We start from the raw sequence: 25,732 nt of genomic DNA on the forward strand, positions 1-25,732 counted from the left end.
CCCTGCCTGGTTCACAGCCCTTCACTGTGTCCCCACAGATGGAAAGGTCTTCGTGGTCCAGCCCTCTCCCTCCCCCCATGTTCTGTTCCAGTGGCACCGGCAGCCCACAGCACCGCACGTCTGCAGCCATCCACAAATCATTTCCTCTGCTCCTTTCCTCCCTTCATCATTTGGCAAACATTAATTCATCTTTTCAAACCCACCTGGAGCTGTCACCTGCTCCGTGATGCCTGTACCCACGCCCACGTGAGAATTAATCATCGTTCTCTATGCCTGGTACTACATCTATGGCTGCACCTATTATGAATGGTGCCGTCTCCTTGTCTCCCTGACTACATGGTAAGAGCTTTAAAGGCAAGGACCAAACAGCATTCATCTTTCTCTTCTGAGGTCACTAAAAAAATTGCAGGACCAGACTATAAAGGGCAACAGGTACCAGGGACTGCATTGTACTTACAGGAAGAAGAGGAGTGCCTTAGTGAAAAGGATGATTTAAAGGAGATTCCTCTGGTGGTTATTTCCTTCCAGAGATTACAATGGAGAGCTTGGAAGCAAGAAACTAGTTAGGCTATGATGGCACTGGGCCAAGGTGAATACCACGTTGTGCTTACTCTGTGCTGGAAACTATGTACTCCGTTACTAGCATATTAAATCCTCACAACAACTCGATGAAATAGGTAACATTTTGCAGATAAGGAAGCTGAGGCACAGAGAGGTTAAGTAACTTGCTCAAGATCACACAGCTAGTAAAGGGTGGAGCCAAGATGCGAGCCCTGCGTTTGACTCCAGAGTCCGTGCTCTTAACTGCTGGAGTGCACAGCACCCCCATGGGGCTGAAGGAGAAGACAGCTTCTGTGGCCTCACACAGGAGGCAGGGAGCGGGTGCAGGAGCAGGAAGCTGGGGGAGAACGCGAGTGGTGGCTCCACTGCTGCAAGAAGGAAGCAGGGAGGCGGGCGGCGGCGCATCTAATGAGGAACCATTTTGGTCAAAGAAGCGTCATATTTACACTTGAAGTTTTCTTACTTTCATCTTATGAGGCTGCATGAGTGCAACTCAGATAAAGAGAGGTGATTTTTTCAGGGGGAACAAATCAAACTGATGTGAACCCTATTAACTCAGGAACATACAACTTGGAATTTCTAGATTCTGAAAAAAAAAATGACTAAAAATCAGAAAGAATCAAATGAAAGTAGCTGTTTTTCCTCTCACGAGTTTGGACATTGAATTTTTTTCTTCTTTATGTAAAACAAAAGAGAAACAAACACAAAGTAACATAAACAATCCCACTTAGCCAAAGCCAGCACCTGGGACCCAGATAAAGGGCAGAGAGGTAGGAACCCAGAGGCTGAGGTCCGCACACACTGTTCAGCCCGGCGCTCAGCCGTCTTGGCAGGCAGCTGAGGAAGCAGCGGCGGATCCCAAACTCACTTTTTGCATCTATGAGCCGCTCCCGGGGTGCAGTGTCAGAGGAGGAGAGCTGCTCCTTGACTTTGGCGATATCTTTAGGATGCAGGTAGTCAAATAAACTCTGACCAATCAGATCATTCTGTGGGAATGTATCATCAAAAAGGACAAGTCAACGGCATGTGGAACATAAATTAACCAACAAGGGCTTGGCCTTTACTCTGCATTTTTAAGCACGAGAATTTCAAATATTTCATGTGTTAACATGTACACAGGTCCAGTCACTTTGCCTAGATATAGACACAATGAATGAGGCACCGGGAGTGTGGTTTTGATAAGACACGGAGGAAAAAGGGCTCAACCACATACATAAATAGTTCATGCTCCTCTAAGGCAAAAGTCTTTCAGTATGTATTCCTTTTCATTTATTTCTGAGGCCCACAGATTCCCTTCTAAGACCTCAGAGGGAGGAATGTAGGGCGTGGGCTCTGGCTCTAGCTCCATTAAACCTCTGTTCTTAAACAAGTTGTGTCATACTATTCGCCTCACTAGCCTAATTGTTAGCAGAGATAAAAATAACTTCTTCCATAGCTTTGCTCTAAGACTAAAAAGAGCAAAACACCTTGGAAACATTAAATTTACATTCATTCTAATTTATATAAATGTTATTTTGATTCTGCTTTACTAAGTTTCCATGCAAATACCAGCATGTGAATGAGTGAATGAATGAAAAAAACGAGTAAAAACTCTAGGGACAAAATAGGTGAAAAGCTCTGTTCTACAAGCATTTATAAAAGGTTATCTTGTATGATCCTACAAACGGTCATAGATTGTATGGATTATTACAATCATTTTTTAGAGGACGCTGAGGTTCAATAGAGCTAATAAGTGACATATCCTTGTAAACACAGTATGGGTGGATTCCCATTTTTCTTATTCCCTGGTACTGTATTGTCTGCCTACCTGTCTTCCTTGTCAAACAGCCCCTTGCCCCCCCTACCCCTACACTGTGGGCTATTTATCTTGCAGCAGTGAGAAAGTTACAATGCTGATAAGGTCGAACTTCCCAGTGGGGGAAGCACATTAAAGGAAGTCTCCTAAGTTTATATTCATTTCTGTGTAAAGAATTTTCTGGACGAAGGATGGGGTGGGGGAATATATAAGCGTTTCACATGTCACTTGTCCACCATAATCATTCTGAGAAGTGGGGTGACCTTTCTGGCTGCTGTGAGGCTGCCCGCCGCCAGCAGGAGCAGTACCTGGCTGTAGTTGAGGATCTTGAAGACAGACTCTGACACAAAGAGGATCTTCCCTCGGTCACATCCTACGACAAACAAAAATCCATCTGCTGCCTAATCAGGAGAAATGGATAATCAATTTATCACACTTTAGGAAACATGATTTACAGTCACTCTGATAGCAAATAAGGATTGTTTTTCTAAGCATCCAAAGCACAGGACTGCAGTCATTGACAGTTTCACAGGTATCCTGAGAACAGGATGTTCAGAACAAATGCCTTCCGAGAATAGTACGATTCTCTCCAAGGCAGATATATACACATGTATTATCTAATGATTACAGGGGAAAGTCCCATTAGAGTAAGTTCTGTTTCAAAGCAGAACTCAGCTTAAGAATTTTCCTTTGACTGCATGAAGGTCCAGAGAAATGCATTTCATTGCTCTAAGTATAACGATGCTGTAATATCATAGAATCTGAGAGTGGAAGGAAACTTTAGGACCAGAAACCCCCTGGTCCAAGACCGCAGCCTCCATCTGTCCTCAACTCGAACACCTCCATTTCCAGGGGGCTCTTGGAAACAGTGGTTCTCAACATTTGAAGTGGGGTTTGCTTTTGGTTTTTTATGCTGATGGCCTGGAATGGGGCTAGATCACCAGTATGATTATTACCCCCTCCCCATCCCACCCTTACCCCCACCCCAAAGTGATTCTAACGTACACAGGCTCGAGAAATACTGCTCTCAAGTATTATCCCTTGACCCAGGGCTGGGCTGTTTGTATCCTAAACGATACAAGAAAAGAAAAGCAAAAATTTCCCCTGTCTTTTCACCTCTTCTTCACTTTAAATACAGGTAAAAATCCAAAGGGCCAGTAAAGATAGGTGTGGAGACAGGACAGTATTTGTTGGATACACTGAAGCAGGTAAATACCAAAGCTATGGTACCTGAGAGCTTAGCATGTTTTGTGCATGTGTGACTGAATCCTATCCACAACTTTCCAGGCGGGCAACCACCCAACTCCCGTTGGGGCCTTGCCGGTGCCGGGGAGGGCGCTCTGCTCTCTACCGTGCACTTGCTCTATATTCAGCTACCACGGTCTAAATCACAGTGCGTCATTATCTTGTTATTTGCTGGGCCGCAGTCTGTCCTTTGGAAGAATCTAGAGAACCTACTCCCTTTTCCACAAAAGGGCCTTCGGGATGCAGTTTAATTCAAAGAACTAGGAAATGAATTCATGTGCCAGAAGGTAATAGAATGGTACATGCACTTGTGCTGGGATAAAAGAAGTGCGTAAAAGGGGAACAGATTCACTACTGCTGTGAGAGGGCTTGGCAGGCTGTCCTGCCAGAAGGCAGCTGGGGATGATCCTTTCCTAAGTTAGGTCTCTGAGCTGGCCCAGGGGCAAGGGATGACAGTGAGGGGGAAGCGACTTCCCAAGCACCATCTGCGGGAGCCTCATTCTGTCAAAAAAAGAGGGTATTAATAACCTCCTCACTTGCCTCGCAGACAATCTTATATCTAACGAGAGAAGTGAGTATTTTGAGGCTTTTCATTAATGAAGTGATGTGGCACAAAAGGTGCCTGGGAAGAAGGTGCCCGTGACATCCTGGAAGAAATGCTGGGCAGAGTCAGGCCCAAACTGGTGACACGAGTGCACTGGATTTCAACACATGCAGGGGAGGGAGGGGAGGTTCCAGAGGCTGGTGAATACGGTCAGCGCAGGGGAGGCACAAAACATTCCGACACCGCTTTACTCGGGCAGATAAACACCAGCATGTGAAGGAGCCGGGGCTGAGGGGACAGCCAGAGAGCAGAGGGGTGAGAACACGAGCGCCACGGGGCCCAGGAAGACCAGGGCAGGCTCGCCCTCAGGGAGGACGGTGTTAAGTTAATGAATGACACGGAGCCCAAGCAGCCGCCCCGTTTTCAAAACTCGGGACATACAGGATTCAGACACTATAAAGTGATCAGGTTCACTGCTCCTTGACACGCCGGTTATTAAAGATATTTTGAAAGCACTTAGTAAAGAATGCTATTAGTCAGATTTGCACTGGTAAGGAAAAGTGGAAGTCCAGTTCCTGCTGCCAAACTGTTCAAACATCATCTGAGTGGACCCTGCCATCTGTTAAAGCAAATTCCCAAGAACTGGGCACCTGGAAGCAGCAAGGAATCAGACAGTACTTCACAGCCACTGAGATGAGCCAGAGATGTGAGAAAAGTTCCATCAGGGAAGACAAATCACCACTAACGTTGTCTGAGAGAGAAGAGCAGAAAAGGCAAGCCCAAGATAAAGTACTTAGCTTGGATAGCATTAAAACCCTTATTCCAGACCCTGATAAGTGTGGGCATCTAATAGGAAATCATTCAGAAAAGCACCAACAAGACAATTATTAAGCACTCGTCATCACAAAAAGAGTTGGTTTTATACATATACACACATATTTTTTTTTTCTTTAAAAACACCAAATTTGGACTTCCCTCATGGTGCAGTGGTCGAGAATCTGCCAATGCAGGGGACACGGGTTCGAGCCCTGGTCTGGGAAGATCCCACATGCCGCAGAGCAACTAGGTCCGTGCGCCACAACTACCGAGCCTGAGCTCTAGAGCTCGTGAGCCACAGCTGCTGAGCCCGTGTGCCACAACTGCTGAAGCCCCCGTGCCTAGAGCCCACGTTCCACAACAAGAGAAGCCACCATAATGAGAAGCCCGCGCACCGCAACGAAGAGTAGCCCCCACTCGCCGCAACTAGAGAAAGCCCACGTCCAACAACGAAGACCCAACACAGTCAAAAAAATAAGATAAAATAAAATAAAATAAAAATTTAAAAAGTACCAAATTATCAGTATGGCAATTAGGACCAGCTACATAATCTGTAGGGCCCAGTACAAAATGAAAATGCAGGGACCCTTGTTCTCAAATACAGTTTTCAAGATGGCAACAGCGGAGCATTACACCAAGTGCCAGGCCCTGTGTGACTGCGTAGGTTGCATGCCCGTGAAGCCGGCCCCCGTGGTCTCTCTGGAGATGCTGCAGATATAGTTTACACCTTAACTCCAGCAAGTCCTCCCTGAGAACAAGGACATCTTTATGAAAAGGATGGAGAGGTGAGGGCAGAGTTGGGTCTTCCGAGCGTGCCTTGAGAGGTAACCAAATGACCATCGCCAACTTCCTGAGAAGCCTTGGTCCCACCCTACAGTATTTATCAGTGATTGGATGTTTGTAGGACAGGGCCATGCATAACCAATAAGTACTAAAATGTTTGCTGAATTAGTTAATGAATGAAAATGGAAGACAGAAGACATACCTATCCAAGCTACAAGTCACATGAAGCTCTGAAGGATCGCTAATGATAAGCTGGAACATGGGACTATCCAATAAATAGATATTTATTGGATAGATGAAAGAGAAGTTCAAAAAAACTGCACCTACACACGATGGAAAAAACATGGCCTAACAATAATTCACGTACAAGAGAGCCGGGGAGGGCCACTATTACAGCTACCGCGGATGTGGCACTAATAAGATGGCTTCTACTGCAAGGGAGGCTACCAGGCGATCCAACCCCAGGCCAACCAGGCCACAGCTGGAGTTCCATACTGGGTTGTGGCAGCCACTCCTGGAGGGAAATCTAGCAGACGGATGCGGTTCCGGAAGGTATGTGTGGCAACTGCTGCTCCCGACCCCCTTCCCTCGTGCCTGCGTGTACGATACTTGTTCTGCAACATGCCTTGCAGCTATGGGGGACCAGGTGACATCTTCTGGATAAGCTGAAGTCCACTATTGTGCTTCCAGGAAGGTGCATCCTTTCTTGGTACAAAAGACAGCTGGCCTGGAGCCTCCCTTGCCCTTTTTCTGGCTGATCAGCTACTGAGAGCTGGCACAGGCCGTCTCACGCCAATAAGGCAACAAGCTGCATGCTAGCTCAGCAGGGTTGTGTGAGAGGACAGAAAGAGCCTGGCTCCTGCTGACCTCACTGAACCTCTATACGAGCCCCTCACAGCCTACCCCAGGACTGGCTATGCTGGAGAAACAAAGCCCTGTTTATTCATCACGTCTTCTGTTCCTTGCAGTTAATACAGCATGCCACGAGGGGATGGACAGAGTCTATGGGAATGAGCAGGCAGGCCAGGCTTACAGAGGGCCTGAAGCCAGCGTGAGCTGAAAATGGGTAGCGAAGATGCAAACATCCAGTTGGACTAGCCTCTGTGCCCGGCCTTTGCAAACTTCTGCTCAGAGAAGCGAGGTCAGCCCTGGCTGTGGCGAGATGGGGCAGGCATCTTTGCCTTAAGTTAGGCGTCTCTGTTTCTCTTTTCACAGTTTGCAAGAGGACATGTTTCTGAATTCGGTGTCTCTCCCTTCAATTTCCAAGTGAATCTCGCTCTACCCAGAGCAGAGCTGATTCCGCACAGAAGCCAGGTTCCCGCAGTGCCACCTCAGCTGCCTCTCTGCAGAGTCTGGCAGGAGAAAGTGAGCACTGCAGTCAAGCAGGGGAAAGCATCGCCTCCTCCACTTATTTTCCTCCTCGGGCCATGGTGTCTTCGGAAGCCGGTTGTTTTGATGGAATTTTGGTATAAAGATTTAGGTGGCTGTTTTTGTGCTAGTGGTTAAGTGATGAGAGAAATTCTCAGTTGCTCTCACTTTCAGTCCCTTTCTAAAACCTTCCTATTCAGGAAGGGGATTCTTCATTACCGCCTATTTTAACAAAATCCTGCTCTCCTGATGTAAAGTCCCAGTAGCGTAGACCTTCAATTTTTGCTTGAGCAAGGGTAGAAGAGGAGGGTCTCAGGGAAGAGATGTGAAGCCTGTTCAAACAGTGAGAACAAGGTGGAGACCCCAAAAGAGGAAGTGAGCCTAAGCAAGTTCAGTGCTGAGACATCAAATTCCCACACGCTGGTACTTAACCCTGAAATTTGTAAAAATAAATGTTGTGTAAAACAATCCCATAATTGCAACATACCCTGAGAATAAGGTGTTTCAATTCATCATCTGATAGAAAAGTCGGTTTGTAGTTTGCTTCTGTGTATGGATTGGTGGCACCTTACAGGGGAAAAAAGAGAAAGCGTTGGAACACTGTATTTTCAGATGTCTCATTCCATTCGACTGCCTCAAACCTTCCAGATGCGGCCTACTCCTTACCCACCTGGGATCTAAATTTTGTCTTCTTTTTCCTTAACGGAGACAGGGCTAGATCTGACTTTGGACAGGAGCCTCTAATGCCAAAGAGAATTCCACCGAAAAGCAAACACTGTTGCCCACAGGAGACTTAGCAAGCTTGCTTTTGTCACTATAGTGAAAATCAGGAGCTGACACAAGTTAAAAAACTGCTTCTAAGAGAGAAGGCAGCTCTAGAAGCAAACTGGTAGAGACTCCTGGGAGGTTCTCTCCTCCCAAGATCTATATTAAATGGGTTGTCTAGCAGTTGCTCAAATCTCCACTCTAAATGTTCTTGGGAAATCATCCAGACTGCCAGGCCCGGAGTAAACACCCTGTAGAAGGCATTTACTGAGAGCTCCTCTTCATCAGGGTTGAATTAAATGAGCTTGGCAACCTGGAGAAATGCATTTCTTCAGTAAGTGCAACTCGAGCTCCCAGGACTGAAAGGCACAAGACTTATGTTTAAAAGGCTGTCAATCTGGCATCTTTCAGGAGAATAACTTAGAGAAAAATGCCAGCAGGAAATGACTTGGAATCTGCAGAATGGTTAGCAAAAGAGTGAAGAAGTAAAATGAAACGGTCCATAACAATTCCAAGTACCACCGGGAAGGAGGGAAACAGAACGTGTCCTGACTTTCATATCAACCAACAAGGCACATATTACTGACCTGCGTCCCTGCTTTTTAGGGTAACTTGAGCTCTGCCACTCTTTTCCTTCCAACGTAACAGAAATTAGTTATAATGATTTAATCTCTATCTTCACTAATATGAATTTTAAAATGCCATTCTCCGGGCAAAGGATACAACATTTATATTTTTGAATAATGATTAAAAGTCAGACAAAACCAGCTACTCCTTCTTTCCGGTGGCTTTGTAGAAATATAAAAGACGTAATTCTTTTACCACACAGGTCAGAGATCTGAGTGAGCGCCCACTTGCCCACTTTCCAATTTCCTCAAATAGTCCAAGACTAGCTGTGGAAAATTCCAGGAACCGCAGTCACTAAAATGCCTGATACAGTTCAGATTTCTCCTGCGGTGTGGATAAGTCACTTCCACGTTTCTGCCTCTGTTTTCTCACCCTCCCCGCACTCAGAAAAGAAGGAAAACACTGCTTCCCTCAGAAAGAGTTGATCTGGTTTGGGAAAATTCCAGGAAGATGAAAATACCATCAGTGTTCATTCCTGACAATAAAACGCAGCAAGTCCCACCAACCAGTGACTCACTCTTCAAAAGGAACCATGATGAATTTTCCTCTTCAAAACTGAAACTGACTTTCCTGTGTCACTAAGGGCACCTACATTTCTGATGTATATCATGGTATGGGTGGGGTCCAGGCACCACGTATGCACAAGCTGGGACTTCAGCAGTGTCCTCTCGGATATGTATGTGCACATACACATGCACAGGACATAGCCTCCACCCTCTGGAGATGTAGGGCTGCAAAACTGCGTCTTGATACACACAGAAGCTCAATAATCGTTTCATTTGGCATCAGGTCTACCGCTGAAAATGACAGGCATATTACTCAAGGCTACACATTTGCAAGTGATAACCACCTGTCCCTAAGGGGACTCGGGAACATTCTAGGTAAGGGTGGTAACATTTGTGAGCAAGGGCATAAAGGACAATAAAGCCGGGATCTCACCTCGTAATGTTTTCATGTGCTGAACAGCCATCCTCAGCACAGTAAGTTTATCTAATTTCCTGGACATCGCGTTGCACGTTGGTACCAAAGAAGCCAGTTCATCAATAAAACTGTTCATTTTATCCCGACGCCTCTTTTCAATCTGGCTGTGAGCTTCCCTGAACAACAATATGAAAAATGATTTCTGTAAAATGTAACAGAGCATCAAGGAAACGAAGAAAATAAATTATAGCTGTTTTCAATATTCATCTGTCAAGGCAAATTTAGAATCTGCAGAATGTTTCAAACTAGGTTTTCCTACTAAGTCACCAAAAAAAGTGGGCTCACTGCCAGGTCAGTATTAGGTTTTTTTATGCTCACCTCATCCTTAGAATTGAGAAATATTACAAAAACTGTCTTTTCAGAGTAAACTGAGCTGTTAATTTCTCATTTCTCTTCCTCTCAGCCCCGATAAAGTTGGATTTTAAGACGGGGGTGAAGGAAAGAAGGGAGGTGGAGGATTCAAAGGGCAAAACATCCAGAACAGACATCTGTGGGGGCGCCGCGCTAAGCTGTCTCTGAGGTTTGTGGGGAGGCTGCTGTGTGGCCTGTCGGAGGCCGACTGATTGAGACACCAGGTAACTAACGCTGCCGTCCTTGGATCGGCCGTGACCCCACCTAGACGCAGCACTTGCTGCATCTGTCCCCAAGAGTTTCCACTGAGGAATGTCACATGCCTTCCTCCCTGGAGTTGCTGCCCGCTGAGTCAGTGTGACACTTCCATGGGCACACACTCCCTCCCTGACTGGTTTGCACCTGTCATTTGTGACTGTCCCCTTAAAGAGGTGTGTCAACAGTGGAAACGTAGTTTGCTGCCACTGCCATAGCAACAGAACCGTGGGATCTCTCGCCAAAGCTGGTCCATGAGGGAAAAGCCAGAAGTGTCGGGTCAAATTCTGCAGCCCCTGGTTCTGTGTCACAATACAGACTCAAATGGCCCTGGGGCTACTGGCAGGAGAGCTCAGGATCCGCATGGAAAGGAGTCGCAGGCATGGGTGGAAGCAGGAAGGACGGAGTTAGAGAATCTCCTTGAGGGAGCAGGGCATCCCCAGGTCTGGCCTTCAACTGCACTTTGCAGAGCAATAAGGGCGCTTTCAGAGGCTTGGGACAGCCCGGGGAACTGAGTCACTGAGCCAGGTCTCCCTGAAGGGCCCTAAGTCAGGAAGGAGTAACCTGCTGAAGACAGAGAAAACCTTTAGCCTTGATTTATCTTCTGCTCCCTCCGAAGTCCCCTTCAGGTTAATTGTGCTTAGACAGCAAAGAGTGAAGGCAGCTCAGCCTGGAGGGATGGAGGGAGGGGCAGAAGGCCACATCAAGCCCGGGCCCCCCATCCCCTTCCTCCTTCCCTAAGGATGTGACAGTGTCGAAGACCGTCTGACAGACAAGGACCAGATATGCAGAGCCTCCTTGGCTACACACCAAGCAACCAAACCAGGACAGTTTATAGACAGAATGAGGGTCCAAGCTCACCTTGCATTTTTGATCCTTCCTTGGTGCTCTGTGTATTCTAACCTGGAAAAAAAAAAAAAGAAGAAACACAATGCCCTGGAGATTGACAGCAGAGTTACACATCTGTTTTCTTCCCTGCCTTATCCCTGTCATCTCTACACGACACACAAGAGCTTTGGTTGTTGGCCACACCGTGGGTGGGGAGAGGGAGACAAGTTCAAGCCCATAGGCTCAAGGCCTCCTTGCTTATCCCTAATCAAGGACATGGATGGAACCTGCACCAAGTAACAGAATGTTTAATTATGCAAAGAAAATGGCTCTAAGGATGCTGAAGTCCAAATGACTAGATTCATGGTACCTTCCATGAGGGTCATCTTTGTCTGTGTCCATGCTTTCTCTGAGAAAACAAAAGAGAATGTGACCGTTAAGACCTACAAAATAGCTTCTTATCATAATACAGAAGGCCTCATTTATCCAGAAACCAAGCAATTAGAAAGTTCAAATAGTCATAGTATTGACTCTTGATGTATAAAAGTAAAACAAACAAAACCAACTTGAACCTACTATAAAACCCAGACCAAACAAAAGTTATATATACCATCTCAATAGAGTTTGCGTGTTAACATATTTTTACCATATTGATTGTTTGAGAAAATTGGGAAGACATATGGCATTTATGGAAACTCTTAGGTAACCAGAGTATCTGAGTAACTGTAACACCTCATTCCCCCCCATCATTCTGGATAAATGGGGTTCATTCATTTGCAAAACACATCAAGCATCAAATATACTATATATTTGGTAATGGTGGGTGAGGTGAGGAGAGGAAATCAAAGTACCCACGAAGAAGTACTGAGCAGAGCCCCAAGCCAGCTCTTCAAAGGCACTGCTACCCAATGCTCTGGTTCTCAGCTCAGTGGGAAACCCCGAGCCCTGAGGAACTGGGACAGAGGGAGGCATGGGGTTGGGGGCCATAGAGATTCCTGGGGCCACAGCAGGGATCTGCCTTCCTTGCATGGACTCCAGAATCCAGTTTTCACATCACCTTGTGGTTCAGTAGAAAACAGATTGAAATCCTCAGAGGAAGGAGTTCTAAATCCCCTGGGTCAGCTCACACCCTTCTCCAACCCCTAAATCACTCAGGAGGGCACTGACCACCATCTGGGCCTCCTCCTTTCTCCCGTAAGAAAGGATGGATTATGGCCCTCCAAACAATGTCATCTCAAGGGCAAAAACAACTTTCTCAGGAGCACTGAGGCACGTCACGGGCATTCTAGAACGGTGGTTCCCAACCAAGAGCCCTCGATTTCCTCACGGGCAGAGACTTTCTCTAGCTAGTCCTGAAGTTCAGAAGAAAACCTACAGGACACAGGGGAAAATGACAACTCTCTCTTCCCTTTTGTCTAGACTTGTATCTGCTCACTGAGGCAGATGATCATCTCAGGTGAAAAGAAGCTCTGCCCTTCAGGTATGAGTTTAGTACATTAAAATGATAAGAAAAGGATTATGGTTGCTTAATTAATAGGGTCTCCATGAATTACAGAAGACCTGCAAACTGGAGTCCATGCGGGAAACCTGAAAGTTCTGGATGGAGACAAGGTTGGAAACCACAGATCTAGATAGCAGAGGTCTTAGAACATGTCAAGGCCTCCATCGGCACTGGCCCAAGACAAAGGCTCCACAGAAAACATCTAGTTTCCCTGCTGGGGAGTTACTGCCATGGAAGAACACCCTCTCAGTCCTCACACCCACTCTCCATCCCCTGGGCGTCCACTCTCTTAATCATCTGGGATCACTTACATATTACTCATAGCATCTCCTAGTGGGCATCTGACCTCCAGCCACTGTGCTCCCCAAATTCGACCTGTGAACTTCAGCAGAAAGGACATCTGCTGTAGGGGGGATACCTCCTTGGAGATTTTCCCTCATTAAACAGAAGAAAACCTCTCAAATGGACATTTGGGCAAGACTCCACACAGTTGCCTCTACAAAACAAAACGTGCCTTTGGATGTTCTATGCTGACTTATTCCCTAGATGTTCGTACAGCTACAGAAGGGTTGACTATAAGTGTGAAAATTTACTTACTCAAAAGAAAAGCCATCAAGTCTAAAAAGAAAAGTACTATTTAATATAAGAGGAACACACTAATTTAAGTAACGTTTAAGGACGATATCACTGTTCCTATACTGTTTCCAGAGATGACCTCTACTTATTCACTCCACAAACATTAAGTAAGCCATTGATGTCCTCCTAGAGAGAGGCCTTCAGGCAAAGCTCTTTTTGAAACCACTGGGGTTACATCCAGGGACTGAGCCATCTTGCTCAAAAGAGCAAAGGAAAATGAAGAAAGGGGTAAAATGTGGAACCTGGCTTATAAGGCTATTCTTGTTCCCTCGATGTGGAACAATCTGGAGACAGGAGCAGGGAGTAAACACCTCAGCAGTACTGGAAGCTCCCTCCTGCTTGCAATCCAGGGGGAAGATAAAGGGCAAAATCAACTACTGTGTGGCCACCTGGAGTTGGATCTTTCATTCCCACCCCTTTTCACAGAGAGGATCCCTTCTTCCAGGAGGGACAGTAGAGGCCCTAGATGTTCATGCCTGTGAGCCGACACCAAGTTTAGCCAGAGGAAGACGAGCCCAAAGGCCTTACTGGTAGTCCGTGGAGCTGCCCTTGCGTTTCCGGTTGCAATCCATGCCACCGGTGCCCAGGGGGCTGGAGAGGAGGTCGGTGGCGCCTGGGGACATGAAGTCGCTGATAGTTGAAGAAATGTCCATTCTCTGTTCGGCCATTGGAGTCTGGAATAGGTACAAGGAGGCACAGAGGCACGTTTATTTCTATGTGCTCTTCTAAGGTGGAGGACGACCAGGGTAGCTCTGTGGAAGGAAAGGGACTTGATTACAGCACCAACATCTCTGTCACCCAGCCAACTGGAACAGGGACCAGGTAGAACCGGAAGGAGCATCGTATTTACTCTAGGCGTTACTATAGGTAATTTAGGCTCACCCACTCGTTCTTCTTGTAGACACAAAGCTCAGAGAAACCGGGTGGCTTCTCCTAGATCCCCGTGCCAGGGCATGGAAGAACTAAACCAGAACCCAAGGCTCTAGAAGTTACAGCCCTGTGCTCCTCCCACCAAGGGGACCAAGTGTCCCAGATGTTCTGACAGTCCTAAATTAATCTTCTTCTAATCAAATCTAATCAATGAAATAAATATGATCTACTTGTTATCTTTGTATTTTTAAAAATTTATTTATTATTTTATTTATTTTTGGCTGTGTTGGGTCTTCGTTGCTGTGCACAGGCTTTTTCTAGTTGCGGCGAGCGGGGGCTACTCTTCATTGTGGTGTGCAGGCTTCTGAACGCAGTGGCTTCTCTTGTTGCGGAGCACAGGCTCTAGGCGCGCGGGCTTCAGTAGTTGTGGCGCATGGGCTCAGTAATTGTGGTGCATGGGCTTAGTTGCTCCGCGGCATGTGGGATCTTCCCAGACCAGGGCTCGAACCCGTGTCTCCTGAATTGGCAGGCGGATTCTTAACCACTGCACCACCAGGGAAGCCCTATCTTTGTATTTTTATTACAAATTTTTATCAAAGTTGTAGGAAAGCAGAAAATATCCTTTCTCAGCCTATAAGTCCCACTTGGGAGTCAGGAAAAAATGGCCCCTCTCCATCACTGGCCCAGGCAGTCTGTCCTGTCCTCCCAAACTGTCCTTTTGTACTCAGGATTCCACTGGAAGGAAAACCTTGCATAATGAAGTGAAGACACTGCAAACACTTGCAAAACATTTTCAGAATTCGTATCTTAAAAGCGTAAAGTAAGTCAGCCCAAAGGAGAAACTGGCAAGTACCTTGCAAGGGACTCCAAGTGCAAACCCAGCTGAAGGTGGCCGTGCACTGCCCGCTGTCGGGGTCCAGCTCCAAGCGCCGTGACTGGGGCTGTCACTCCCGCTCTCTGGGCCCGAGTTTCCTCATCTGCAAAGTGAGAGGCAAGGGTGAGCCCTTGTTTTCACTGTCACTAGTGTGCCCCCAGATTAGAGACCTGAGCCCTCCTGGTTAGGCGTGTGCTGCGTTTTCACTCTCACGACCGTTGCTGGAGTGAACATCTTTGTGTGCGTAGCTCTGCACATTTGAGCTATTATCTCTAAGAGTCGGACTGACAGGTCTAAAGGGGACACACATTGTATGTTTTGTTAAATGCTGAAACACTGTGCTCCAGAAAAGCACCAATAATTTACATCCCCAATAAGAGATCTTGTCAATCTGAAGGAAAAAAACGAAACCTCACTGTTTTTACTTGTAATTTAAAATTATTATGGATGGTGTTCCTATGTTTATATGGGCATTTCTTGGTTTTCCTTTGTGCCCACTCATGTCCTGTTTTCCTACCATATTGCCTCTAGGATCGATGGGCCTCCTAACTCATGCTCACCTGGGCACCTGAACTGGTGGGAGAAAAGCAAGCAACGATCCTTGACTCTTCTGCTCCATCTATTCTCCAACTCTGCTACCATACTTGCTCTTTCCTCCTCAAACCTCCAACATCTCCCCAGTCCTCATGCTTAGCTGATAAGTCTGCTTCTACTTCACTGAGAAAAGAGGCCAGTGACCACTTCTACCAGCTACCTAGATGCTGCAGGCTAGGACCCCAGCCCCAAAGCATGCTGACCCCATCCTCTCTTACTAGTCCAGACCATCCGCCCCAATCCTGCATCATCCACTTCCCCCACTCTAAAGCATCACTCCCATTAGGATAAGAACACACTGCAACAACTCTCATCTTGGGGGCGAGAAAAACACAACTTTTTTGAACTCCATTCCCTTCCAGTTACTGCCCCAATTCTTTGTTTCCAATTGCTTTCCTCTTCCTCACTATAACTCAACTCAAATCAGGCTTTTGTCCCCATTATCCCACTACAACAGCCCCTGTTGGGTTCACTAGTGACCTCCTCATTGCTAAATCCAACAGCAAGTTCTCCATTCCCTCCCTACAATTCTTTGTTTCCAATTGCTTTCCTCTTCCTTGCTATAACTCAACTCAAATCAGGCTTTTGTCCCCATCATCCCACTACAACAGCCCCTGTTGGGTTCACTAGTGACCTCCTCATTGCTAAATCCAACAGCAAGTTCTCCATTCCCTCCCTACAATTCTTTGTTTCCAATTGCTTTCCTCTTCCTTGCTATAACTCAACTCAAATCAGGCTTTTGTCCCCATCATCCCACTACAACAGCCCCTGTTGGGTTCACTAGTGACCTCCTCATTGCTAAATCCAACAGCAAGTTCTCCATTCCCTCCCTACTCGGCCCATCAGCACATCTAATAGAGTTGATCTCTCCCTCCTCCTTGTCTCTCAGCTTCATGGTTCTCCTACTTCAGTGGCCACTCCTCTTTGGTCTCTTCATCTGGTTCCTCTCATCTCCTCACCTCTAGCTGTCCTCGGCCCTCCTCTCTGTCTATACTCACTCCCTAGGAGATCCGTCTAGTTTCACTGCTTCAAATACTATCTATGCTATGACAACTCCCATATTTACATCTCCAGCCCAGACCTCTCCCCAAATTCCAAACCTGTATAACCAACCATCACCCTGACATCTCCCTTTGAATATACAACAGAAACATGAAACATCCATAACCAATCCCTGGTTCTCCCCAAGCCAAGCCTCTTGGTCATGCCCAGGTCAGTAAGTAGTACTTCAATCCTGCTTGCTGCTCAGGCCCCAAACCTAGAAGTCACCCTTGACTCCTTTCTTTCCTTCACAACCTGCATCCAATCCATCAGCAAATCTTATCAGCTCAAGTTTAAAAAAACATCCAAAATTCAACCACTTCTCCCCTTTTTCTTTCATATTTCTGCTCAGATGAAGCTTCACTTAATCAGTGAAGCTTCCCTGAAGAGCCACATAATATGACCTCCCCACCAACTCTTCCTAACCACCCCAGGCTTGCTTAATTTTTTCCCATCGCCCTTATCAGCATTTGGCCTGCAATAATCTACTTAATTTACTGGCTGTCCTCTCCATTAGACTATAAGCATCAGAAGAGCAGGGACTTTGGTTTACTGCTTGCACCCTTAGTGCCTAGAACACTTTCTAGCACACAGTGAGCACTCAATAAATGCATGTTGAATGAATAAATTTGTATATTAGGAATATTAATCTTTGCTCGTCACAGATGTTGTAAATACTTTCCCCCCCTTTTGCCTTTTAACTTTGCTTATGGTATTTGTATGTGATACTAAAAGTGACATGTTTTAAAAACCTTGTCACCCCAAAATAAAACATTCTCTTCTTTGCTAATGTTTTTATATATTTTTAAAAAAAATTTAGTTCTTTAATCCACTTGGAAATTATTTTTGGTACACGACCTAAGGTTGGGAATTTCTTATTTCTCTCCAAATAGACAGTTGTCCCAGCACCACTTACTAGACCAGGTGTCCTGTTACCCATCACTTGAAATGCCATCTTTATTGATTCGTTTTCTATTTCTGGACTTTCTCTTCTGTTCCTTTGATCTGCTTACTTCCATTCTGGTACCACACTATTTATGATTGTGGCTTTATAATACATTTTAATATCTGGTAGAACAATTCCTTTCCTGCTTCTTACTCTTCATTTTTAGAAATTTCCTGGCTAGTCTGATGTATTCTTCGAGGAGTATTTTATAATCATTTAATCACATTAAAGGCCCTGCTGCAGCTGTAGCTTTTGTTGTCATTATTATCATTATTACTGACATTAAGAGAAGTGGGCCAGCAGTGAGCACAGACCTCAGGGTCTCGGTGACCCTTTGGGTCACATGTCAGACCTGTGGTGCCCCCTCTAGCCCCCGGCTCCTCTTTTTGAACAGCCATACATTTGCATGAGGTGGAAAATTTCAAGTTCTAGGGCTCCTGGAAGAAACCACACTTCCTGAGGGAAGGACTACCATCGGAGCTGCCAATGATAGTCACTCTAGGCAGGGGTGGGTAGGATAGGATTGTTACCTGAAGTTACGGTTCTTAAACCCCAGATCCACCTTGGGAGAAGCAAGGGGCCACTGGACTTGTTGGTCACCTCAAAGCAATTTTCATGTTTTGTCGCTTCCTTTCAGGCAGTCAACTTCTTCCAGAAACCTACAGTGGGGCCCACAGGAGAAGAAATCCCAGACAGGTCACTTTGGAGTAAATGAAAAGTCTCATAGCAGCTGAGGAAGATGGGGAACTCGCTCATGACTCCTGATTACAGGGAGCAATGCTGAGCTGACCGTCCCGTCCTTCAACTGCCTGTTAAACTCAACTGCAAACACATGAGGAAGTCTGCCAGGAGATAATTTCTGTGAAAAACAATGCCTTTTAAATTACTAAACGTAAATTCTTGGACACGGCCTTAAGAGGAAGAAGATAATTATATTTTTCATTTCTCCTACTGGGTCAAGCAATAATAACAGTGAACAGTGACTGAGCGTGTACTTGGCGTCAGGCGCTGTTCTTACTGCACCATGTAGATTAACTCACTCAGACCTGAAAATAACTCAGAGGTAAATACTGTTGTTTCCACATTTTACTGAGAAGAAGATCGAGGCAGAGAGAGGTGAAGAAACCAGCTGAGGTCACATAGCAGGAGAGCAGTGGGGCTCCGGGAGCTACACCTGCCAATAACGACACCACTCAACTCTCTCTCCAGCCAGGTGAGCTACCTAAATGCACACGACGAGGAACCACAGAAGACAAGTCTTCAGGAAACATTAAGCTAAGACAAAATGCCAGGAGGGCCAATACCTGAAACCGCTGGGAGTGAGCTAAGACACTGAAAGAAAATGTCCCTGAACTCAAGTACATGTGGTAGAGAAATCAGTTCTGAAAAGCTGCTCATGTTAAATTAAAACGGAGGGAGAGTTTGCTGCCCTGCCCACCTCCTGCTGGCAGGATATGGGGGTCTCCTCTCTGGCCCTGCGACCCCTGCGGATGGAACAGGCTCTGAAGGAAGAAATGGGCTGCACCTGCCCCACTACTCCCTACCTGCTCCATCTTGAGATGGAAAGACAGATTTTAAACGGGGCCTTCCTGACCTTCCTGAAGCACAAATTCTGGCGCTTCACATTCCGCTGGCTGATTCTTGTATCTTCAATGACCTGCTTTTGTCTTGATCATTATAAAGGTCTTCAGATGAATATCCAGGGATAGAACGGACTGTGTCCTCCCGATTTATTCTTCCTTGCAGTCTGGTTCAGAAGCCCTCACTGTCTGACACAGGTAACCCTGTCTGGGCAAGTGCAAACGATGTGACCAGGAATTCTGGACTCCCAGTCCCTAAGCCTCGAGGGATAAGCGGCAGGGATGCAAAGTCCCCAGGGCAGGGCTGCTTGGGGGAGGCTCACCACACACGACCCCATCTAAATCTGATTCCCCATCCAGGTCCCACACTATCCTGCCAGCCCCCAAATTCGCAACCCAGGATCCACCCCGGGCGACCTCCCTTCTCCTTCTAACACCCCAGAGCCCACACTTGGCCCTTGGATGGGTGGGTCCAGCCACTTCATCCAACCTCTATTCATCGCCTCCATCCAGGCTGCTCCCCTCTCCAGTCTCGCCCCCTCCTCACTGTGGTCAGAGGTAGGCCACCCCCTTGCTTAAAACACTTCAGGGGCTTCACTGCTCTCCCCAAGCTTTCCAGATAAAACTCCAAACCCCCCCAGCAGGATACACCAGGCCTCCGCAACAGACCTGCTCGCTCTCCAGCCCGACAGCTCATCTGCTACCCAAGGCGCCAGGCTGCTTAAATACTTAAGTTCCCAAGAGCACGCAGCCGAGAGCACGAGGCCTCAGCTGTGCCCACTTTGTTTTACAGGCGTGGCTCCCTTTACCCACTCGGTCACAGGGTGAACTCCTGCGTGCCTTTCAAGTGCCCTCAGGTGTAACCCTCAGAGAAGCTTCCAGCTCTCCCCTGCTGCTCCGCCCCTTCCCCTCGCCCGCTGCGGCCTCTCTGCCTAGACCCCGCCCGGCCCCGGCCCGCCCCACCAGCTGCGCCCGGATCTCAAGGCTCCGCATCTCCCAGCGCCATGCCTTGCATTTTCTTTCCCTCAGTTCCCTGAAATTTAGATAAAGGTTCTCAGCACCAAACTCCATACAAAATTTATTTTGATCATTTTTTCCAGCACTCATGTTTACTTTATAGAAATAATAAATGCTAACATAGATTTTTGGCACTGTAATTTGCAAAACAAAAACCATGTTTCTTATATGCTTGGACAAGGTAAGGAAGCTGAATCAGCTGTGACAATTATTTTTTGGAAAACTGTTTTCTCTCCAGGAAGGTGTTCTTAGATGTAAGACAATAAATGGAACAATGAAAGAAAAGGGACAAAAAACGTCTTCTGTGCTAACTACTTCCAGAAGAGATTTGAGCCAAGAGAGGGGGCTCCAAGAGGCCAAAGTTACCTGGGAGAGGGGCCCTTGCTGACTGGGGGCTCAGGGCTGGCCCTGGTGCTGCCAGCCAAGTGACACACAGCGAGGACGCTCTTGGGAGAGCCTGGCCACAGTCCTGGAGTCAGGGGTCACACGTGTGCTCACTTCTGACCTAGAGATTTCCGAAGGTGGGAGGGAGGCTCTCTGGGTGGCCAGAGAAAGCCAGGCATGAAGGGACCTGGGACGTGTACCTGGCAAGAGCTTGGGGGCACCCTCTGTCCCACCTCAGTGCCCTTGTGCTCCCCGGAGCATAGGGAGAAGATTCTCTGGGGCTCCACACAAAGGAGCAAGGGTGCTGGAAGAGGTGAGCGTGTCAGCCACTATTAGGTGCCACAAGGAGACAGCTGGTACTCGGAGCAGAGTGGGGCAAGGCTGAAGCGCCACTAAAGAAACCCACACACACCATCCACAGGAAGATGGCCACAGGGTGCCCTCCAGCTGTGGACCAGGCATCTCTGGGCTTTCCCTCCTCCCTGCCCCAGCACCCCAGAATGACAAGTAGAGAAAGGGGAGCGTGTGGATTGTACCAAGGTTCCCACCATTAGCTGCTCCTCTGTGTGGGAAGTCGACAGGCTGCCTCATGTCAGGCCTGGCCAAGTGACTCGCCCTGATGGATGAATGTGAGCGGAAGGGACAGTGGCAACCTTCAAACTGACCTTTACCGTGTGCCCCCTTGTTCGCGCTGAGACCAGCGATTCCTGGATAGAGGCTCCTCCTTTAGCCAAGACCCTGTATGGATGCAGCATGAACAAGAAGCAAACCTTGGCCACTGTAAGCCCCTGAGATGTTGAGGTTGTTTAATACCAGGGTGACTGGCTCTTCTGTTTGCCTCTGACCTTCCTGATTTAGCACTGGAAGTCCTGCATCCCCGGAAACCCCTTGGTCCCCTAGCTCTCCCCGCTGTATCACTCACCGTAAGCCGACTGACACAGGCAGGAAGAAGGAAATAGACTCTGATCCTGGAGCCACAGACCAAGCCTGGCCTGGGAGGAGGGAGCGGAAACAGTGGCGGTCACACTGGTGGAGTTTAATCTTCACAGTAACCTATCTGTTAATTATGGTCATTATCCCAAATTTCCAGGTAAGGAACTAAGCATTGAAGAGGCAAAGGCATCTTGCTTATTAGCAAGTGGGGACTGAAACCCCCCTGTGTCTGGCTCACTGGTGGTTCTTCTTTCTTCTGCCACACCACTGCCCATCCTGCCCCCAAAGCCACCCCTACAAAGGAAAATACAAATGCCCCCAAAACAAGCATCCTGGGGAAGGAATCAGGGAAATGTGAGGAGAAGCAATCCTGGTTCAGGAAAACTACAGAAACTGAAGTAAGAAGTTGTCTCTGGGCTTCCTGGAAGCCAGGGCAGAGAGGGAAATGCTCAGCCCTCTTACTTTATTAGGGTTAGCAGGGAGAGGTATCTGTCCAAGAGACTTGTTTTGTTTTTTTTTTTTTTTTTGGCCACTCCATGCAGCTCGTGGGATCTTAGTTCCCCGACCAGGGATTGAATCTGGGCCCCGGCAGTGAAAGCACCAAGTCCTAATCACTGGACCACCAGGGAAGTCCCCGGGAGACTCTTTCTATGTGACCTGAGCAACGCTGTGCCGAATGGCTCTGGCTCTGGGGAAACAAGCTTTGTGAAAGGACAGAGGGCTTCTCCCTTTATAAAATGGGACCCTGGTAAAAGCATGTTTCCCCTCCTGCCCCCGCCTGCAGGTGTAACAGCTGGATGGAGCTCTACTGAGACCACTTTGTGAAGCCCCAGGACGTCACTGGGGTAATGGCTTTTGATGATGTTTAATAAAAAGGCACAGCTTAGGAAAATATGGACGATAGTGAATCAACACCCTTGCTTACCCGTGTCTAGTAGCTACATGCTCACCGATCTACTTCACCACAAAACCCATAGCTGCCCGCAAGGACCCCTGTGTGGCCACCTCTGCATCCCCACCACCTTCAAGGCGCTGGCCCTGGACACAGCATCTGCTCCAAAGTACTGTCCTTCCCCCATGCAGAGGAGCAGGGCAGCTGGCCCCGGTTCCATTCCCCACATTCTCAACTCAAGGTTTAATGAGGGGATGAATGTGGAGTTGCTCTGGTCTGTTCAGATGGTGGTGGCCTTTGAGCAGAGGTGAGAGACTGAAGGGTCCCTGTCCCCTCTGCAAGTCCCCCTGATCCTCTGGTTACTCTGAAAGCTTGTGGGGAGTTTGGCTGCCTCGCTTTGCAACAGACGGATTTAGAGAACATTCACCCGTGAGACCAGGTGCCTCGACCCTAAGGTAACGGGTTTGCACCACGATCAATCAGCAAGCATTTCTTTAGGCCTAGTGGAAGCCAGGGCACTGGGGACACAGAGGGGTATGTTTAAGATCCCCTCAATCCTGATCACTGCAATAGGCAGGGCCGTGCCTGCAGTTGTGCAAGCAGTGCACTGCCCAATGCCAGCGTACCTGCGCCTCTGTTAAGTGGCAGAGATTTGTGGAGCCATTACTACAAATTCCCAGCAGGTGGCAGTCAAGTATCTTGAGGAAGAAATGCCTTTTTTCCCCCAGCTGTGGGGCATATGTGAGGTACAGGAGCAGAACAGAGGAGAAAATGATCAGCTTACTTGCCGGTGTGTGTGGGGTAATGGAAGGAGAAGGGACCAAGGAGGAGGGGAGACTTGAACCAGGTTTGCCTGGTGGACTGGATGGTTAGAATGATATTGTGAGCAGAGGAGAGCTCATGTGCAGCGGCTGTCAGGGGCCTGCGGAGAACCCCGTTTGTGGCACTTGTGTACCCAGTCCTGCTGGAAGCTCTAGATGCTTGGGAATCCTGATATCAAACAAAAATCAAGGAGCTTGCATTTGGAACAATGGGGCTTAGAGAGCCTATTGAGAGGGTCTCACAAGAGGCAGGGGTTGGGAACCCTGGAGTAGTTTGTGAATCAAAACAAGGCTGGTCGGACTTCCCTGGTAGCACAGCGGTTGGGAATCTGTCTGCCAATGCAGGGAACACGGGTTCAACTCCTGGTCCGGGAAGATCCCACATGCGGCAGAGCACTAAGCCCATGCGCCACAACTACTGAGCTTGCGCTCTAGAACCCATGCACTGCAACTACTGAAGCCCGCGCGCCTAGAGCCTGTGCTCCACAACAAGAGAGGCCACTGCAATGAGAAGCCCGCATACTGCAGCGAGGGGTAGCCCCCGTTCGCCGCAACTAGAGAAAGCCTGTGCACAACAATGAAGACCCAACACAGCCAAAGATAAATCAAATAAGTTTAAAAAAAAAAAAAAAACAAGGCTGGTCTATGTGGAAAAGGGCCCCAACACCACTGATGGAGGAGAGTCTACAGCATTCCAGTCTTAGAGGGCTACTGAGGGCTGTTAGGAAGATTCTGAGATCTACTTAAGAGGCACAATACAGAGTATGCACCTAGCCCAGCAAAGGAGCTCAGTAAATGTTTGTTGAATGAGTGATAAAAGGGACACCTTTGCCAAGTCTGTCACTGAAGTACAGGAAGGAGAACAGCCTGAGGAGCAAGCTACAGCCCCACTGTGCTTTCTGGGAGGACTCTTGGTCCTGGATGGGGATGCACGGACCATTGACGGCACCTGTGTGGGAAGTGGCCCAATTCCAGCCGACAGCTGAGCAGCTGCCCAAATTGAGGCGGATCATGATACGGAGGCAAAGCACAGAGGTCATAAAGCAGGGTCATAACTTTCTGGACACGGGCTGAAGGAGAATTTTTATTTTATGTGCAGAAAACAATGAGTGGACAAGCAGGTCCAGATTATTCCTTTAACAGGTTTGATAAAAAAGACAGCAGAATGACTTGGAGTCTCAGGAATGTCCGATCCCCCTTTAAATATCCATGAATCACCTGAAAAGGGAACTGATATTCCTTATTGCTTTTAATGCACCGGGCCCTTTAGGACACAGTGGTTAGGAGCACACTCTCTGCTGAGAAGTGATGGTCAGGTTTCAAATCCCGACTCTACCAGGCATTAGTGTCTGGGGTGCAAATCTCAGTTCCAACATATACACGACCCTTAACTTTGCGTGTCAGGGTCTCCTGACCTGGGAGATACAGATGATAACATTACCTACCTCAGAGCTGTGGTGGAGAAAGGAGACGCAGAAAGTGCTTAAAGTGGTATCTGGCACATAATAAACCCTCTATATGTGTTAACTATTATTATTTTGTCATTTAACCATCACAGAAGCTCTATTAGATGGCTGATGTCATCTCTCCCACTTTAAAAATGAGGAAACTAAGTTTCAGAGAGGTTAGGTAACTTGACCAAGGCCAGGGATTTTATAGGAATGCAGATTTAAACCCAGGTCGGTCCTATCTAAAGCCCATAGCCTTTCCACTATGTGGCATGGCCTCCATGCAAAATAAAAAATGGGCACATTCCAGAGTATGCTGGTATGAAATTCTTCACACCAGCACTTCCCAAAGATCTCTCACTGAATACCAACCCCATGAAACTTTAATGATGTTACATGGGGGGAAAAATCAATGGCCAAAGAAGCGTGGGGAATTCTGGGTTAAATGCTGGGTTTCTCCTCTGCAGGGCTTCTCGGAACCTTAAACAGAGCCCTGCAGAGGGCAAAGGTCCGGGAGCAGCGGGGTCTCCACCTCCCCACAGATGCCGGTCCACACGTTTTTCTTCACCTAACATCTAGTGGACAAAGGTTGGATGGGGCACATTAAGGGGAACCTTGCTCTGCAGAATCATGCAGGATGCAGTGATCCTGCTTTCCCTCCTTCCCTGCCTACTTCCTTGCCAGAAGGTGGTCGGCATGGCTTTCTCAGCCTCTTGGCTCCTCTGAGAAAAGCCGAGGGTCTGAGGACCCTGTCCCACTTTGCCTCGTGAGTGGTCCCTGGCCGCTTCCTCTGCTCCGTGCTGCCCTCTGCCCGCCTCTCAGCACCCACATGCATTCAGCCCACCCGCCAGCCTAGACCCAGGGTTTCTCTGCATTGCCTGGAGGACCACAGTGGAATCTGAAGCTGCCAGGGGGGTTCACATGTGCCGCCTCCCCGGAGGATGCAGGCCTTGTTCTCCTCGGCACCCCAGTGCCGGGGAGGCAGGGTGTGCTCTGTACCTGTCACATCCTGGCTGCTCTGGGAGGCCACCTCCCGAGGGCCAAGCTCTCCTCCTGACCCTCAGCCTTGACACACCCCTGCCTTTGATGAGGGTACAGGGATGATCATCAGGAGGGATCAATGAGTCACACTCATTAACCAGAGACACATCAGCCTGCCTCCAGGTTGTTGGGGTTTTTTTTTCTTTTTTCTCCCCTTCTTTTTTTAAAGCTACAGGATAAGAGAATAGAGCTTGGCCCTAAAGACTCAGGGGGAGAACGCTCTTTCCACCAAAAC

The 25,732-nt window shown here is 47.8% G+C and overlaps 1 protein-coding gene across 8 annotated transcripts in view; it reads right to left on the bottom strand.

The window, feature by feature from the left end:
- Positions 1–25,732, bottom strand: part of BMAL1 (basic helix-loop-helix ARNT like 1) — a 103,682-nt gene that overhangs the window by 18,090 nt on the left and 59,860 nt on the right. For 5 of the 8 annotated variants that reach the window (XM_082341535.1, XM_082341532.1, XM_082341534.1 and 2 more), the window contains 9 exons: positions 17,912–18,040; positions 14,780–14,903; positions 13,585–13,808; positions 11,290–11,328; positions 10,953–10,994; positions 9,444–9,601; positions 7,600–7,679; positions 2,665–2,757; positions 1,430–1,547 (listed from right to left, as the gene is read on the bottom strand). In XM_082341535.1, the coding sequence (XP_082197661.1) occupies positions 1,430–1,547; positions 2,665–2,757; positions 7,600–7,679; positions 9,444–9,601; positions 10,953–10,994; positions 11,290–11,328; positions 13,585–13,724 (670 nt within the window). In that variant the 5' untranslated portion in view covers positions 13,725–13,808; positions 14,780–14,903; positions 17,912–18,040. Of the gene's footprint in view, positions 1–1,429; positions 1,548–2,664; positions 2,758–7,599; positions 7,680–9,443; positions 9,602–10,952; positions 10,995–11,289; positions 11,329–12,731; positions 12,836–13,584; positions 13,809–14,779; positions 14,904–17,911; positions 18,041–25,732 lie in introns of those variants that run through there. The other 3 variants (XM_082341533.1, XM_082341539.1, XM_082341538.1) reach the window with 3 other exon arrangements.

The sequence above is a fragment of the Balaenoptera borealis genome, assembly GCF_965194805.1.
Source record: "Balaenoptera borealis genome assembly, chromosome: 11".
Classification (NCBI taxonomy): Eukaryota; Metazoa; Chordata; class Mammalia; order Artiodactyla; family Balaenopteridae; genus Balaenoptera; species Balaenoptera borealis.